At 38.7% G+C, this 19,580-nt stretch overlaps 1 protein-coding gene across 2 annotated transcripts; it reads right to left on the reverse strand.

Annotated features, from left to right (window-relative positions):
* Positions 1-429: 429 nt before the first annotated feature.
* LOC115670039 (probable inorganic phosphate transporter 1-8) lies at positions 430-3,195 on the reverse strand. 2 transcript variants are annotated; one of them, XM_030591231.2, is made up of 4 exons: positions 2,819-3,195; positions 2,326-2,629; positions 1,910-2,215; positions 430-1,339 (listed from the first exon to the last, which is right to left on the reverse strand). In XM_030591231.2, the coding sequence occupies exons 1-4, from the start codon at positions 2,892-2,894 to the stop codon at positions 484-486; spliced, it is 1,542 nt and encodes a 513-aa protein (XP_030447091.1). In that variant the 5' UTR covers positions 2,895-3,195; the 3' UTR covers positions 430-483. The 2 variants fall into 2 exon arrangements, with proteins under 2 accessions (XP_030447091.1, XP_056177381.1); XM_056321406.1 differs by having other exon boundaries at positions 2,326-2,652.
* Positions 3,196-19,580: the final 16,385 nt, after the last annotated feature.

Here is a 19,580-nt window from a genome sequence, read left to right on the forward strand (position 1 = left end):
TTAGGATGGCCAAATTGAAAATTTTAGGACTGAAATAGCACAAATGTAATAAATTTAGGGCTTTTTGGGTAATTTCCCCGGCCATCTGTCATGTACTTTCCTTAAGCTCTTTTTATTGGAAACTCATAATCGATGAGTTCATCAAACATTCCATTGTTGGGACTTGTGAATTGTACTGTTATATCCTTCCTGATTGATGAGCTCATTTAGGCATTTCATCAATCGGCTATGGGGATGAAATATTATGTTATTCATGCTTGATGAGCTTTACATAGGCATTTCATCGATGGATTTTGTGGATCGTACTGTTATGACTTTCATGATTGATGAGTTTATTTAGCATTCAATTGACGAGTTTTATGGATGGTGTAGTTGTCATGATTTCTTTTGGGCCATTGACTATTTTATACATGGGCTCAGGTTTTGGGGGCTTGTGTCAACAATAGGACAAATGCAAAAATACACAGCATGATCGTTTTTAAATCATGAACGATTGAGATCACTTGCCTCTTGAACAGACTCATCCTTATTCTCATTCTCATTCTCCTCAAGCGATCTCCCCATAGTCTCCCTCGTGAACAACATGGTCACCGCCATCCCCGCCACGCAAATCCCACCCAATACATTCAGCACAACTTTCATCCTCTTCGTCATCTTATGCCCAATTGGGTCCTCGTCATGCGAGGCCATCAAGAACCCCACCGCGCCGATCATTGCCCCGACCTTCCCCGCAGCCCCGGCGATCCCATGGCACGTTGACCTGAACCGCGCGGGAAATAGCTCAGCAGGCACAATGAATGTGGTCGTGTTGGGCCCGCAGTTGGCGAAGAAGTAGGTCAGGCTGTGCAGGAAAATGATAAGCCCACCCGTGTTGCTCTTCCAAGGTATGTTTCCGATGGAGAAGTAAACGATAGCCATGAAGAGGAACCCGACTGCTTGGATCCTGACCCGACCAATGCGGTCAATGAGGAAGACAGCGGCAAAGTAGCCGGGGATTGTGGAGTAGCACGCCACAATGGCCTGGAGCCTCGCGACCTCAAAGGCTGCCTCGAAGGCGGTAAGCGTTTTGCCGGCCTTCTCATCGTACAGGTACTTTTTGTAGATATGAATTTGGCAGAGGTTATTGATGTAAAAGACGATGTCGAGGAGGAACCACGCGGCAGAGCAGGCAAGGAGGTCACGGCCGTGAAGGAGGAAGAACTGCTTGGAGAAGAGAGGGTAGGATGGCGGTTTTTGCGGGAAGGGATGGTCCTCGGTAATCTGGCTCAAGGACACGTCTAGGACCGGCTCCATGTCCCGGGCAGCTTTATGCACATTTAGCTCCACCAAAGCGGTGTACCTAATTATACCACAAAAATACATAGCAATGATTGACTCTGCCTATCTCATAGCGATCTAGAAATGAGTTGCTATGGAAAGTTCTTCAACAATTATGATGATTCCCATGATTCACGGAACCCATTTTGTGCAAGCGTTTTCTAAAGGCACCGATCAATTATGGCACAATTTTGACATATGGAAGCTGATACTAGCAAATTTTTCAATAACGACACGAATTTAAATATATCACTATGTCAAACATGTTCTACAAAAATGTCAAGGTTTGAAATAACACAGACTCGACAGTTGACACGAATTGTTTGGCACGACTCGCCATTCTCTGGTTCAGTCTTTTATGTCATCGACCGAGTAACCTATCCTATTCTCTGCAGCACCCAGCAATTGATTCTAAGAATTTACGGGGACAATGTCTCTAGGAGGACTAACACAATTCCACCAACCAAAGAGAGACATGCTTGATCATAACCGTAAATACCATAGACCAAACAGCTCTTTATCAACAAAATGACACGATCAATTAATTAATCAATTTAAACAATCAATTAAGCAAAGAAAGGTCTGTACATACCTTGCAGTTTCAGGCATCATCATCCGCCAGTAGTATGTTAATGCGGTAGGAACAGCACCCAGCATCAATATCAACCTCCAAGCGATATCAGCTTCATTTGGCATGGGATCTTTCTGCGGCAAAGGGTAAATATGGCCAAATATCTTGCACACCACCATGGTGACAATGGAGCTCGCCAGAATGCCAAACCCTTGCATTGAGAAGACGGCTGCTATGAATGCGCCACGCATCCTCTTGTTAGCATACTCTGACATGATCGTCGCAGAGAGCGGGTAATCTCCTCCAATCCCTACCCCGAGCAAGAACCTGAAAAGAATTAAAGAGCAATGCTCGTGTGTTTTGAGTACTCAGAAAAATTGAATAGAGACTAATTATATACAACGGGACACAGCGGCGAGTTCTGGCACTACGATCACCTGAAAAACCCTAGACTCGCCAGGACACGGCCTCGTGTCGTGCCCATGGAGAATCCGCACCCGAAGGAACCGGCCATCATGAGCATCAAGGCAAGGCCATACACGCGCCTCCTCCCTACTCGATCGCCAAGCCGGCCAAATACAAGTTGACCGATCACGGTGCCCAGGAGAGCAACAGCCAGCATGGATGCTTCCACAGGATGCGGGATTTTGTAGTTGTGGGATGTATAGTATATGTGTGCGAGCAGTCTCGTGATCAGCGGAATACAGAAGAGATCATAGGCATCGGTGAATATCCCCATCCCTTTATCAAGCATTACACAGAAACTTGGAATCATATCGAGTGAAATAGAACGATGCATTTTCCGTAAGCAAGATAATCATATTAAAGATGCACACAGTAACTAATTAAAACGGATTCACGAAACATTACAATTCATGTCGTGAGTACTAATTAATGGGATTGAGATGTGAAATAAACAAGTTAATTTACCTGCCACAATGATGGCCTTGAAGTGGTAGTACCGTATCTTGGCGGTGTCGAGCACAGACAGAACTTTCAGCGGCATGGTCGCTCGTCACTAAGCTCTGTTTCTTCAAGAAACAAACTTCGGATGCAGCAATCTAATGCTTTTGTTGTGTAATTGGTATGGTCGGGTTATAAAGATGATGGAGGAGATTATACAAACTAATGGAAGTCATTGTCCGTTGCGAATGCATGGGAAGCAACGGGGTGGTTTCCTTTGACGATGATGTTTTGGATGCAGTCGAAGCAAATGGCATAAGTTGGCATTCCTTTGCTTCTGATTGGGGAGACGAAAATCGTGTCATTTGATTGGACTATGACTTCGGGACATACTATCTGACTAGTTGTCATTCGAGCATTATTTAATTTGTTATGAGCAGGAGCTAGCTAGGTCAACTTTGTTATCTTCTCCAATCACACAAAGCTCTTTCCAAGTGTTTAAAGAAGAGTTATACCTGGCTTCTTTTTAACGTTCATTAAATGTTTGGACATGCTTGTTGGTTCATGCGATTGAATGGAGTTTCCTTGCATTGGTGTTTACAATGTTTGTTTGGAATAGCATCACGGACCAAGGAACACCACGTCACCAATCCAAAGTGTTAAAATATATCTCGAGTTTAAGCCCGTATATTAAGAAGCACGCTTCGCATGGTCATTAAATCTTCGGTGTAGCAGAAGTGCGGTGGAGCCAAAGGAGTTGTTTCTTTCTTTTGATGTATTTAAGAATGCATGTGATGGTCATCTTCGTGGATGAATGGAGGAAAGTGGCGGCGGGCCACTTTGCATTAAATGTGTTCCCTTCTTGCCTTTTGTCTTCTTTGACAAAGGCCATGTGAACGTGCAGGAAGGAAGAAGAAAATGAGCAGCTTCTTTGACTCTGTTCTTTGGCGAGAGGAGAAACCATCATTGTTGACTTTGACCGAGAAGAGGAGAAATGAAGAGCACGTAGCTCTTCTTCGGCCAAAAGAAGATCTTGTCTTCTGTTGTCCTCTCTCTCCACGTTGGCTTCTCTTTAAAAAACAGAAGAGGAAGCTAGTGAGCAAGGTGGAGGGAGACCACGATGTGAGGCCAAAGGTGGAGACAGAGAGAAGCTCTCATCAGAAGGAGGTGAGAGCTGTAGCTCGCGTGTGGAAGTGAGAGCAAGAAGGTGCTCTCTTGAAGATCCCTGTGTTTGTGCATATATTTACGTACTTTTTTGAGTGTTTACATGAGGTTAAACACCATGGATTTCGGGTGTAATTATAGGGCACGGAAACACTTGACCGCGAGTAATTGTGAACTCCGTAATCCTCCTCCGATTTGATAGTGGATTATTTGTTGGCTCTCCCCGTGAATGTAGGTTCCGAGACTCGGACCGAACCACATAAACTTCTCGTATTGATTCTCTTCTTCCACTCTGTTCCGTGTCCTGATTCCATCGCCCTCCACACTTCCGCGCACAACACAAAGGAACACCACATCATTGATCCAAAAGGGCTCATCAATGCCGTTAGATTGCAAGGAGCTTCGATTTCCACCACTAGATTTGTTTGACGAGGAGTGATGCCCTCAACCATCGAATAGATTCAATCTCCACCATCGGATTCATGTGACGAGGATCAACATCCACGCCTGCTAGAACAAGTGGATCTCTACCGTTGGATCAATTAGTCGAGGATTGAAATCCTCTATCGTTAGATCACATAGGAGATCAATGGGGAGAAGAACACTAGAAATCCCACTAAACGTGCCAAAACTTGTGTACGGCGCTCACTTTAGTGCCAAAAGTTTTCACCGGCTCACTTAAGTGCTAAATCAGAGGACAAACGATCACTTAAGTGCCAACGGCGAGAAATTCCGGCCAAATTAATACGTGGCTTTTACAATTAAAATTTTAATCTGAGTTGGATTTTTTTAAAAAAAAATCAGTCTGCATGGCATTGCCATGTGTATATTTCGATTTTTTAAATATTTTTTCTGATTTGTTTTCTTTTTTTCCTTCTTTTCTTTTAAAAATCGGAAAAAAAATATTAAAATCGGAAAAAATATTAAAATATTATTAAATATTATCCCCGTCAGCGCCGACGTGCCACGTAGGACTGAGAAATTAATAAAATATGGCCACGTCAGATTTCCGGCGACCCAAATCGAAGTTGGAACTTAAGTTATCGTTTTTTTTAAAAAGCGGCACTTATGTGATCCGAAAAAAAATTTTGGCACTAAAGTAAGTGCCGTATACAAGTTTTGGCACTTCTAGTGTTCTTCCCCCGAGATCAATGCTTGCAATTAGATAGACTTTTATATAAATAAAAGAGACATCCCCTCATTTGTATCATCTGCTTCATTTGACCAATACAAGCATCCTCTAGAGTTTCTCTACTTTCTCTCTCTAAGAAATCCCTTCCTTGAGTGTGAGAGTGAGAGTGAGAGTGAAAATAAGGCTCACGTAGGCCAAACAAAGTGATTGGAGGTCTAACTATCATACGGTTCGCAATCGGAAGAATCATCCCGTGACAAGTGGTAACAGAGCTACAATCTTTTGGCAATGGCCTCCAACCCCGAAGTTGTCAACGCCAAGGCTCCCCAAGAAAAGGTTGTACAAGAGAAGGAGACCCGTGGGAGATCCTAAAAGAGGGGAGTTTCAACGGATGTCATGTTCGCTCTCGAGGAAAGGCTCGCTACAATGAAGGCCAACATGATTGCACTGATGGACGGACTCAAACGAGGTGAAGAAGCGGATCAACGAAGTAGAGGAGATGCTCCGGGTCGAGACAACGAACATCGTGAATCAAGGCACGGCCCCTTTGATTGAGAACGATTCCTCGAAGCCGCGGTTGAAGCTTTGAAGTTGGAAGTCCAAGAACTCAAGAAGGATGAAGCCACGATCGAGGCTTTGAAACTTGAGGTTCACAACAAAAAAACAAGGATTGCACGGAAAATTAGCGACGAAAAATTTTTCGTCGCTAATTTCCGACGGAATTTGCGATGAAAACTAAACTCGTCGCTAATTTGCGACGAAAAAATATTCGACGCTAATTTGCGACGAAAAAAAAATTCGTCGCTAATTTGCGATGAAAAAAATTCGTTGCTATTTAGCGACGAAATTTGCGACGGAAAACAAATTCGTCGCTAATTAGTGACGGAAAACAAATTCGTCGCGAATTAGCGACGGAATTTACGACTAATATTTTTTCGTTGCAAATTAGCGACGAAAAGTAAATTTGTCGCTAATTTGCAACGGAATTTGCCACGAAAACTATATTCGTCGCTAATTTGCGATGGAAAAAAAAATTCATCGCTAATTTACGACGGAATGTGCGACGAAAAATAATTCGTCCCTAATTTACGACGGAATTTGCAACGAAAAATAACTGTCGTGGCACTTTCGTCGCTAATTAGTGACAAATCGTATTCGTCGCTAAATTTTTTATTTGCTGAATTTTAAATATAATAGATTCGTCGCTAATTAGCGACAAAAGTGTATTCGTCACTAATTAGCAATGATATTTGCCACATTTTGCATTTGAGCGTCGCTAATTAGTGACAAACGATATTCATCGTTAAATTCGTCGCTAATTGTAATCTACCCACCCTCACCCCCAATTTCTCTTTCTCTCTCGCTGCTGATTCCTCATATCCCCTCTCACTGTTCTCCCTCCCTCTCCCTCTTTCGTTTCTCTTGATAAACCTCTTCGCGTGTGTGCAAATCAGTCTCGGTAAAGCTTTTCCGCCGGTAAATGTCGTGACTAATTTTGTGGCTAATTGGTGACGAAGACAGTTCGTCGCAAAACTATTCGTCGGAAATTTCGAAATTTTTTTATTTTTTTGACCTTTTTTCTCTCTTTTTTTTATTTTTTCCTATCTTCTTCCCCCCAGTCGCCGGTCCGGCGAGAGACTGAGGCCGGCGAGGTGACCTCTGGACCTCACCGTCGCCACAGATCTAGGCGACGACGAGGTCGAGCGGCCATGGTGAGGTCGATCGGCCTCGCCATGGCCACTCGACCTCGCCCAAGCCACGCCATGGCCGGCGAGGTCGAACTCGCCGGCCTCAGCCGGTCGCCGGTCCGGCGAAGAATATAGGGAAAAAAATTCAAAAAAAAAATTATTAAGTAATTTTTCTTTTTTTTAGGTACGCATCCATTTGAAGGTCTTGCAATCCAAGTGAACGTTGCAATTCTCATCAAATTGAGCACATTATACTACAAAGATTTCAGTTAAATACTTGAGTAAGTCTTCTTGACATGGTAATTTTTTCATTTTTTTTCAATTTCAAAGTAATTGTTTCGTCAAAAACACAATTTTAATTTTTAGAATTTTACGATTTTAATTTAGAATATTAAATAGTAGATAGGATATTTTTAATATTTTATGAGATTTTTTAATTTTTATACAGACACAATGCAAAGAGACAGGGTTTGGATGTACAATAAGAACTTACCTGGACATCGAGGATTGACCGATGAGTTTCGTACTGGGTTGGAACTGTTTTTGGACTTTGCTAGTAGTAAATTTGAGTTCATTGATGGAAATAAGTTAAGGTGTCCGTGTAAAAAGTGCAGTAATGGTAAATTTTATGTGTGTAATAAAGTTAGAGAACATCTTTGTAGATTTGGGTTTACTCCGAACTACTATAATTAGACTTGCCATGGTGAACCATTTATATCTGATGAAGGATATCGAAGAAGTGACCGATTTTTAGTTAGGGAAGAATGTAGATATTATAACCAATTGAACCCATACCAGATGATGGTGATTGATGCAGGTGGTCAGCATTTTGTTTCAAAATCGAAACATGCAAGTACTAGTTTTACTCCTACACTTAAACAAGTGGGTACTAGTCATGCATCATAATTGGAAGAGATAGGAGTAACAGGTTTTGACGAGAATGTGCATAATAGAAATTTCCATTTAATCAGCTTTGGGAAGTGTTGAAAGCAGCAGATGAACATTTATGGGCAGGTTGTGACGACCACACTAAATTATCAGTGACAGCAAGACTGTTAAATATCAAGGCAGAGCATAATGTGTCTGAGAATTGCTTCAACTCTTTTGTTGAAGTAATGCGGGAAACAATGCCTCGTGATAACATCATGCCAAGTGATTTTGACGATATGAAGAAGCTAGTGGATAACTTAGGTCTTCCAGATGTAAGGATTGATGTATTTAGTAGGGGTTGTATGTTATATTGGAGAGATGACGAAAATGCAGAATCTTGCAAATTTTATAGCCAACATAGGTACAAGATTAACAGGAGGTAGGGTCGTAATCAGAAGCGTAGACCATACAAGCAAATGTTTTATCTGCCCTTAATCCCTAAATTGCAAAGGCTTTATGCATCTCAAGCCACTGCTGAACACATGACTTGGCGTGCAAATCATGAAACAGAAGAGAGTCTAATGTGTCATCCTTCAGATGCAGAGGCATGGAAACATTTTGATAGAACATACCCTGAGTTTGCGATAGAGCCTCAAAACATCAGGTTAGGTCTATGTGCTGATGAATTTGCCCCATTTGGAAAATCAGGAAAAAATTATTCATGTTAGCCAGTTATCTTAACTCCGTACAATCTTCCACCTGGTATGTACATGAAGACACCTTATATGTTTTTGACATTGATCGTGACTAGCCCGCAAAATCCGAAAAAGTTGATAGATGTTTATATGCAACCATTGATTGAAGAGTTACAACGGCTATGGGATGAAGGTGTCCTTACGTACGATGTTTCTGCTGATCAAATATTTGTAATGAAGGCTGCTCTTCTTTGGATGATAAATGACTTTACAGCTTATGGAATGTTATCTGGATGGAGTATAGCTAGGATCTTAGGATGTCCGATATGTTTGAAGAGATCAAAGTCATTCAGATTAAAACATGGTAAGAAGGCCAGCTATTTTGACTGTCATAGACAATTTTTGCCGATAAGTCATACATTCAGAAGGAATAAGAAAGAGTTCATCAAGAATAGGATTGAAAGAACACCTCCACCATTAAGGTTGACCAGTGATCAAATTTGAGAGCGAGTGCATGACTTTCCAACTGTTGTTGAAAACCCTCATGGCACAACTATTGCGTACGAAAGTACACATAAGTGGACTAAACGCAATATATTTTGGAATCTACCATATTGGAAGGCCCATCTTATTCATCATAATCTTGACGCCATGCACATAGAAAAGAATATTTTCGACAATGTCATAAATATTGTGATGGATGTCACTGGAAAAACAAAAGACAACTTGAATGCAAGAAAAGATATGAGAGATATTTGTGATCGGCCAACACTAGATGTGGATGCAAGCAGCAGGGGACCAAAATCAAAAGCAGTTTATACATTGGACAAGGAGCAGCGGGTTGTTTGTCAATGGTTGAAATCTGTGCGTTTTCCTAATGGATATGCTTCGAACCTCGGGAGATGTGTTGATTTGAATGAATGCAAGTTGACAGGTTTGAAGAGTCATGATTGTCATATATTTATGGAAAGACTAATTCCAATAACTTTCAAGGAACTTCTACCAAACTTTGTATGGGGCGCCATTACAGAGTTAAGTAATTTCCTTCATGATATTTGCTCAACAGTGTTAAAAGCATCACACATGGAGAAACTAGAGAGAGATATTCTAATTATTCTTTGCAACTTAGAACGGATATTTCCTCCATCGTTTTTTTGATTCAATGGAGTATCTCTTAGTTCACTTGCCTTATGAGGCCAAAGTTGCAGGTCCCGTCCAATTTCGATGGATGTATTCATTTGAGAGGTAAAAAAAAATTAATAAACTCCAAATTACTTTATTATATATTATGTTCAGATAAACTTCTTTCTATTACAACTATGTTCTTATATCATTTGAAGAAAAAAGTAAAGAATAAGGCATGTGTTGAAGCTTTAATTTGTAATGCATATATTGTGGAAGAAGTGATAACATTTGCATCATACTATTTTAAGCCGGACGTGCAGTGCAAGAGGTGGAGAGCAGGAAAAAATGATGAGGGCCCCATTGATCCCAATTGCAAATCATTCTCTATTTTCAATTATCTTGGTCGACCAAGCGGCGCATGTAAGTTTCGTTACTTAATAGGCGAAAAATGACAGGCAGCCCATACATATATTTTACGGAACTATCCAGAAGTGGAGCCATACTTCGAGTAAGTGTACATTTGCAAATATATATTGTGTGTGAAATATTTGCTAATATATAAATGGTATTTGTTAATAGGATTTTTCAAACTTCAATGTATGAACTACCACCAAATAAGTTTGACCATTTGTGCGATAAAGAATTTGCAGCATGGTTAAAAACATATGTAAGTTGCCTATGGACCAAAGCCAAGTTATTAATATTTTATACATAATTTATTAAAATATATATTATTTGACTTTGCGTGTATGTGACCTTAGGTTCACAGTAATCATGATCAAGTTGAAGAGCAAGAATTGTTATATCATCTGTCATGGGGTCTAAAGTCAAGAGTACGAAGCTGGCCAGCATATTTCATAAACGGCTATAATTTTCACACTCAAGAATATGGAATGGGAAAAGCCACAATGAATAGTGGTGTGTGTGTTCGGTCATCCAATGGTGGCAGTTCAAAAGATGATTTTTATGGCTTGTTGGATGAAATCATAGAGATAGAGTACCATGGACCATTAATGCGGGTTGTGTTATTTAAGTGCATGTGTTATTTAAGTTGCCTATAGAAGAAGGAAAAGAAGATACAATCCAGACTCAGTCAGAACCTTCAGAGTCTGATGATATTCAGAAGGAAAGATTTGACAGAAACTGGAAACATAAATCCAGTCATCCGAAGAATCTCATCATTGGAGAAATAGAAGATGGCATCAAGACTAGATCTAAACACAAAGAGAACATCAGCAACTTGGCGTTGATATCAGAAATAGAATCAAAAGAAGTTGGAGAAGCATTATGAGATGAAAGTTGGATCGAAGCTATGCAGGAGGAACTTCAGCAGTTCAGAATCAATAAAGTATGGGAACTTGTGCCAAGACCCAAAAATCATCCAGTAATTGGAACAAAATGGGTATTCAGAAACAAACTGATTGACAAATGGAAAGTCACAAGAAACAAAGCAAGACTAGTAGCAAAAGGCTATTCTCAAGAAGAAGGCATAGATTATGATGAAACATACGCACCAGTTGCCAGGTTAGAAGCTATTAGACTACTATTAGCTTATGCTTGTTTCCATGACTTTAAATTGTTTCAGATGAACGTGAAAAGTGCCTTCCTGAATGGTTACATCAAAGAAGAAGTATATGTGGAACAACCACCTAGTTTTGAAGAACCAAGGAAGACTGATTATGTCTATAAACTCAAAAAGGCTCTTTATGGTCTAAAACAAGCACCTCGTGCTTGGTATGAGAGGTTAAGTAACTTTCTTCTGCAAAATGACTTCACAAAAAGTAAGGTTGATACAACGTTATTCATTAAGAGAAAAGGTAAGGATTTTTTACTTGTTCAAATTTATGTTGATGATATCATCTTTGGATCCTCTAACGAACTGCTTTGCAAAAAATTTTCTAAGGATATGCAGAATGAATTCGAGATGAGTATGATGGGCGAATTGACATTCTTTCTCTGCCTACAAGTGAAACAAACTAAAGGTGGTACATTCATTTGCCAAGAGAAGTATGCAAAGGAGATTGTCAAGAAGTTTGGATTGCAGAATTGCAAGAAGACAGACATTCCCATGTCTTAATCATCCAAACTGGACAAAGATGAAAATGGTAAAAAGGTTGATCATAAGGTATATAGAAGCATGATAGAATCATTATTATATCTTACTGCATCTAGACCTGACATATTATTTAGTGTATGTATGTGTGCAAGATTTCAATCTGACCCAAAGGAATCACATCTCTCTGCAGTTAAAAGGATAATCAAATACATTGGAACTTATCCAATGTTAGGTCTTTGGTATTCCAAAGATTCAGATTTTATTCTTACTGGTTATTCTAATGCTGATTTAGCTGGATGTAAAGTGGACAGGAAAAGTACTACAGGAACATGTCAACTACTTGAAAACATGTTGGTATCTTGGTACTCAAAGAAGCAAAACACAGTTGCACTTTCTACAGCAGAAGCAGAATATGTAGCTTTAGGAAGCTGCTGTGCACAGATTCTGTGGATGAAGCAGCAGTTGCGAGACTTTGCTATTGAAGATTCAAGTGTTGCAATCAAATGTGACAACACAAGTGCTATCAATTTGACTAAGAACCCAATTCTTCATTCACGTGCTAAGCATATTGAAATCAAGCATCACTTCATTCGAGATCATGTTCAAAATGATGATGTGAATATTCAATTCATTGATTCTAAGAATCAATTAGCTGATATATTCACAAAACCTCTTGATAAGTCTTCATTTGAGTATATTAGAAATAAACTGTGCATTACTTATCCATTTTCTTGAAGACAGGAACTTTTCAGACTCAAATGTTCTCAGTCTGAATGTCTATTTCAGACTCACAAAGAAAGGTACGTCCTTAATTCAAATTTTAGCGGGTATATTTTTGGCATTTTTGACAGAATATTTTCGTATTTGTTACTTTCGGCAGCAAATCAGGCATATTTTCTAATTTATCTGATTTGTGCTTAAAATATTGTCGTGATTGTCTGTGCTTAGAATATTATATTTCCTTCCTATATACTAGGATCACTTATTATTTTTTTAAAACGTGGCCTTTTCTTTCCAAAACCTGTCCTCCTCTTTTATAAAACTGTCTTTCTCTTTTCCAAAACCCTATCAGTACGAACCTTTTTCTCTCCCGACCATCACGATACTCCAAGTCTCCTCCTCTTCCTTCTCCAAGATCACATCTTTTTGCTCTAGAACCAATCACAATGCCTTTCAAGAGACGATCGACAAGGATTCTAAACAGAGACATCCAGTCATCAGAGAAGCCAGAATTTATGGATATTTCTGATACAGACTCAGATCATGGCAATGAACCTTCTGAAGCGACGCAACAAGCACTGCGTCCATCGTCTCCTCCAAAAGATTCGGGTAAAACTGATTTTTGCTTCCTGAACATCAAACAAGTATGGAAATCTTACGAAAGATTGAAAAGGGGTAATGCATCTGAACCGGCTCTTAGTCAATGTTTAAAAGATAACAACTTTCGATCTGAAGAAGAGTTAGTTCGCTGCTACACTCATCTGTTTCCTAATCTTGTCTCTCAGTCCAAAAGTAGTATCAGTAAAGGCAAAGCGAAGATTAGAGAATCATCTACTCCATCTCAGAGAAAACCAGTTCAGACAAGCCCTAAATCGCCCACTGATTCTAAGGCTACGATCGATGATGATGCCAGACTTTACTATAATTTCAGCAAGAAGTTAGGCATTGCTTATGGTGAAAAGGGCAGCGGAGGTTTGTTTCTTTCTAAAGTTCACCATGAATATTACAAACTGTTGATGAATAGAGGAATTATGCATCATCGCAGCGTAGATTTTGATTATCTCAATCGGGTTGGTATTCCTGTGCAACATTTTTTTGAGAAATTGGGTATGATAGAATTCTGCTTTCAATCTGCACATACATATGCAGAACTAACTGCATATTTTTACTCGAATCTCTCAATTTTGTCACCCTATCGGCTTCAATTCACTGTTGGAAGCAAGACTTATGATCTCAAAGTGGAAACTCTGGCTCGGATTATTGGTGTCAAAAATTACAAATTTACTCCATTTGAAGTGAATTTGGAGGAAGCTTCTAAGGCTGCATCAGAAAATCCAGCTTTTGCCAGAGGTCCTAAACGTCTGATCTCTTATTCATATTTGACCAGAACAACAGTGATCTTACATAAGATCATTATCAATTGCTTGAGGCCTAAAGCTGCTTCTAAAACAAACTTATCCAAATCTGAGATCAAGCTTATATGGGCAATTCTGAATGGGCAACAATTTTCGCTTCCTCATATTATTATTTTTCACATATACAGAACAGTTCTGAAGGACAAGGGACAACTCCCTTATGGCGCTCTTATCAGTAGGATATTTCATTTCTTGAATATCACTATTCCTAATAGTTTGTGCAAGACTCATGTTCCTTTAATGCATGTTGGAGAGAAAATGCTCATCAAGATGAATTTGAAGCAATTTGACTATCGCAAAGAGAAAGTTGCTATTGACAGTGCAGAAAAAGGAAAGTCTGTTCAACAGTCAGAAGCAAAAACTGTGGATAGGAAAGAAGAAACTGAGACAACAGCAAGAAAGAGAGCAGGATCAGCAAGGGCAAGCAAGCAGAGTGCTTCTTCAACTCCTTTGAAGGTGTATCGTAAGAAGAGAAAACTTCTTCTAAGAGATGAGGATGAAGAGTCTGAACATCTTGAAACAGGACATGATGTTGGTCCAGATCATGTCTCAGCATCTGCTGCACATGTTTCAGAACCAACACCTACTGCCAAAGTTTCAGATTCAGTATCTTCTGCACAAGTTCAAGCACAAGCACCTGTTATAAGAGCTTCAGAACCAACAACTGAAGACTCTAATCTGCTTCAGATGGTACAATACATTGCTCCACTGAGGACAAATGTAAGTCAGTCTTCCCTTAACACTGAAGAACATGCTTCTGCAGACCACGCACCTTTTCAGGGGGAGATTCCAACAAAAGCAGAAACTGGGTTCGATCAGACTGAACAAGCCAATGTCCAGGAACAGCCATCAGACAATCAGACCATTCTAATCCTTCTGCTCGAAATCAAAAACAAACAAGCTGCACTTGACCAAGATGTAAAGAATCTACAGAAAATTGTTGAGGAAAACAATCAGACTCAACATCTTCAAGCAGTAAAAGACAAAGCAGAATTAAGGGAAGCTATAGCTCTATATTCTACAAATATGGAGCAGGCTGTGGGCCAATGTTCTACCAAGATTGAAGAAGTTGTTTCTATTCTAGAAAACTTTCAACTTGTTCGAACCCCTTCAAAGAAATAACCTGTTTTTCATACCCTCCTTTTAAACCATTCTGGATCTGTATTATTAACAATTGATTTTGTTAGACTATTTGAATGTTTTATATCAGTACTTGATTCTGCTTATTATTGATTTATTCTTTTTGCTAATGACAAAAAGGGGGAGAAATTATATGTAGATAAATTGCCATACTAAAATTAAAACGCAGATCATATGCAGGTTATATACAAAGGAAGAAAAAGACACAGATCTCAATAGAGTTTGCTCTTTCGATCTCAATCTGTGCCTCATGCGCTTAATATGCTTATTTATTTCAAATTAATTTTAATTTGATTCAATCTGCAAGGAAGTTTTGTCACCATAAAAAAGGGGGAGATTGTTGAGGAAAACTCCTAATGATTTTGAAGTTGACAAAACTTTCCATGTTATTGTAAATCTGATACTTATTCTGAACTATTTTATTTTAGGTATATATATCCTGGAAGCTCATAAGGAAGTTTTTCAGATTTTACAAGCTGTCAAAATGAGAAGTTCAGACTTTAACATAAAAGAGATTCAGACTCAGAATGAGAAGTTCAGACTTTATCGAAGACCCACACTAATCTTAGTTCTAAAACAGACGCAGATGCAGAAGTTATGCAGACGTAGACGCAGAAGTTATGCAGACACAGACGCAGAAGTTACGCAGATGTAGACGCAGATGTAGAAGTCTTTCAGACGGAGAAGCAAAACTCATTCAGAACGAAACATAACAGCTCAGCTAGTGATCTGGTATGGATTTCACAAAAGGAAAGTTTTGATCTCAATCTAATTGATTGACAATCAAATATTACAACGAGTATGCATTACAACGGATAAAGCTCTACTTATGGAAACCAAGATTCTGATTGTATAGGCGACCAGAATCAGCGGGATTCAGAATCTGTCATCCAACGGCTACTCAATCCTTTTTATACAAATCTGTCCAAGGTGAAGATTGGAAGATGATCCTCTGAAAGCTGTCCAATGGCTAGTTTCGAAGTGGAGGAGTATTTAAGGAGATCAACGAGCAGCAGAAGGAAGTACAGAATCAAGAATCAACAAGTCCAAAGTCTGAGCATACTCCGATCCTTACTCTTGTCTTTCTTGAGCCAAACATTAAGATCTTGAGGGATACTTTGTAAGAGTGATTGTGTGAGATAGAAAGTCCTATCATACACAAGAGTGCTGTCACTCAAAAGCTGTAATTCCTCTTGATTACATAGTGAAATCCAGCCGGTAAGCTGTCAGCGTGGGAGAGTGGACGTAGGCTTGTTATAAGCCGAACCACTATAAACTTGTGTGTAGTTTTTCTATCCCTTATCTCTTACTTTACATACTGCACATCAAGAGCACTGTCTATATAAACTGTTTTGAGTCTGAATTTTATTCAGACTCAACTGTGTTCATTCATTTCCGCTTAAATTATTAAAAATTATTTAAGATCACCTATTCACCCCCCTCTAGGTGATCCTTGCTAGCTCTATCACTCATCAAAGCCGTTAGATTGCAAGGAGATTTGATCTCTATCAGCAGATTTGTTTGACAAGGATTGATGCCATCAACCATTGGATAGATTCAATCTCCACCATCGGATTAATGTGATGAGCATCAATATCAACCACCACTAGATCAAGTGGATTTCTACTGTCGGATTGATTACACAATGATTGAAATCATCTGTCGTTAGATCACATAGGCGATCAATGGTTGTAATTAAAGAGACTTTTGTATAAATAGGGGAACTCTCCCCCTCATTTGTATCATCCACTTCATTTGAGCAATACAAGCATTCTTTAGAGTTTCTCTCTCTACTTTCTCTCTTTAAGAATTCCCTTCCTTGAGTGTGGGAGTGAGAGTGAGAGTGAGAGCAAGGCTTACTTAGGCCAAACAAAGTGATTGGAGGTCTAAGTGCCACACAGTTCGTGATCGGAAGAATCGTCCCACGACAATAGGATGAATCATCGATCCTCCTTTTCGTCTAGGCTGAAGCCGCGACCTTCGTACTGACTTCAAAAGTCGTCTCCCTACCTGTCCCTGTTCGAATCGAATTCCCTATAGGTAGGTCGGACAACAGATGTTCCAAACCACCGAAGCAGATCCTTCAAATCGTTGGTCGTAGGTGTCATTTAACCTCGGCGCCAATTCGCCAACCCTTTCCAAGCTTCCCCTGGCTGAGCCACTCCTTAAACATGTGTAGTTTGTTGCCAATTCTACTCCATGGCTCATTTAGATGCCTCAAGACAACCAACGCCCCCGATCTTTGTCAGCAAGAAGATGCCATTATTGTCAACCCCAAACGGCTCCGGTCTTCAAAAATTCCTATCATCTCTAATGCCAATTGACGTGGTAGAAAGATAGATGAAAACAGATAGATCAATCCACAACCTAAGTGGCAAATCGCAAGCACGCAAACGTGCGCAATAATAGAGAGAAAACTCTAAAATCCTTAAATTTGGAACGGATAAACTAACAAGGAAAAGAAACTCAATCACATTAAGTCTCGAATATATAAGTAGATAACTTCCAAAAATTAATTGAATCATTTAATATCCCGATATATTGTAAAATTATTGAAAAAATAAGGAAATAAACTAGTCAATCGAGGAATCAAGAGAGTGGGTTTATGATTAATTAATCTTAATGAGATACACTATTTTTTCGTGGACGGACATCTTGTTTTCTTAAACTAATTTATGGGGCATATCCTTCTGCTATGTACATTGGATCAATCTAGTTAGTAATGCTGGATGTGATAGAGTCGTCATATTACCTAAGTTGTTGACTTTCTACAGCATTCTGATCAGCAAAAACTAGGTGTGTCAATCGAGTGGGTCGGGTCGGGTTTGGATCGGATCAAAAATAGTCACACTCATATTGACTAATTTAACCTGTTTTGACCCATATTCATGTAGTGTAAATCTAACGACCCATACCCGACCCGACCCGTATTCTAAAAGACTTTAATATAAAATCCAATTTAGAAAAAAAATTGTTTCTTATAAATTTTTAAAAATATTTCTATTGCTAAAATGCTTCAATGCAATATAAAATAAGTGAACAATTTTTATAATTTAAAAAAATATTTTTTTATATTTTTAAATATCTTTTTTTTTCTTTTCTATTTTTTAAAAGGGTAAATACCACGAAAAACTCTAAATTGGTACACATGTGACAATTTTACCCAAAACTAATTTTTTGACCACGAAAAATCTCAAACTGGTACACCTGTCACAATTTTACCCAAAACTAATTTTTTTATCACCAAAAACCCCAAACTTGTACATTTGTGACAAATTTACCCTACTTTAAATTAAATTAATACCACGAAAAATCACAAACTGGTACACCCGTGACAAACGGCGGGATAAAATCCAAACTGATACACCCGTCAACTGCCACGTGTCGTATAACTCAAAAATTTGACAGTAAAATTTAATGGAAACTAATTCGGAGTAAAATTGTCACAGATGTATCAATTTGGGAATTTTGGTGGTCAAAAAATTAGTTTTGGGTAAAATTATCACAGATGTATCAATTTGAGAATTTTGGTGGTCAAAAAATTAGTTTGGGGTAAAATTGTCATAGATGTACTAGTTTGGGGTTTTTCGTGATATTAACCCTTTTTAAAAATGAAAATTTTAATTATTTTTTTCTTTTTTCTTTTTCTTTTTCCTTCTTCGGCTGGCCGCCAGCGACGGCCGACAACCGGCCGCAAGCGAACTCGGCTAGATCGCCAGACAAGCTTGAACTCGTCGACCTCTATGGCCGGTCGTCGGCCGTGGCTGAAGAAGAAGGAAATAGAAAAAGAAAAATAAAGAAAAATAAATTTAAAAAATAATTTAAAAATCAATTTTTTTTAAATGATTTTTTTTAAATGACATGTTATGATGATATGATTCACTTAAGCTATTTACCCTACGACGCTACGAGGCTACAAATTAATAACTTAAATGGATCAAATATGAGTTGAATATGAATTTGCAACAAATCCATATTCAACCCATATTCGACCTATATAAACTTGGGCTTTAATGTTGTAAATCCATTTTGACTTGTTTTCAAAATTTCAAGTGATCCATATTCAACTTGGGCTCACTAAAACTGAGTTAATAAATGGGTTTCTAACCCATATTGCCACCTCTAACAAAAATTCAAGACGGGTATTTAATGAACGAATATATAAATTATTGTCAGTAATCAAAATATTTTTCGTTGACTAACTATTTCAATTGATATAAATGATCATTTTTAGGAAAATGCTTTCCGAATTATTTATTTTTCGCGAAATAAATGGAGCCTAGGACCAAAAATATTTGCAACATTCCAGTAATAAACATATCATAACTTTTAATCCGAGAGAAGCAACGGATTCATGACACTGACTCGAAAAGCGGTCTTTATTTGCATCTATTCATAAGACAACTTTATAGATCATATTTTCATGACACAATTAAGATATTTTTTTCTCTTTGTTCTTGTACAGTTCGGCAACATGTTGGCAGCTCTCTTTTACTCGCGTGTGAATTTAATTTTATTCTGAATTCGTGTTGAATTTGTTTTCACTAAATCTTAAGTCGCAGGATCAATGGACATTGCCTAATTTAACTAAATTTGTTTATTTTCCTTTCCAAACCAACAGAGAGATGTTCCTCAATGGAATGGATAATGTCTCGCATTTGCATAAGTTTAAAAGGAAAGGTTATGCGGTTGTCCACACATGATGTGTTCATCCATACTGATCGAATCAGTTCTCCGAAAAATTAACACTAAATGATTTTCTAACAAGAAAAATACCGAAAGAA

This window comes from Syzygium oleosum, unplaced genomic scaffold (assembly GCF_021117445.2).
Source record: "Syzygium oleosum isolate NSW1041296 unplaced genomic scaffold, Sole_v2.1 Sole_v2.22, whole genome shotgun sequence".
Classification (NCBI taxonomy): domain Eukaryota; kingdom Viridiplantae; phylum Streptophyta; class Magnoliopsida; order Myrtales; family Myrtaceae; genus Syzygium; species Syzygium oleosum.

Coding starts and splice junctions, on each gene's coding strand:
- LOC115670039 (XM_030591231.2), bottom strand. CDS start 2,894: ATGCCGCTGAAAGTTCTGTCTGTGCTCGACACCGCCAAGATACGGTAC. Junction 2,630..2,818: donor CAAGGCCATCATTGTGGCAG/GTAAATTAACTT, acceptor TGCTTGATAAAG/GGATGGGGATATTCACCGAT. Junction 1,340..1,909: donor ATGATGCCTGAAACTGCAAG/GTATGTACAGAC, acceptor TGGTATAATTAG/GTACACCGCTTTGGTGGAGC.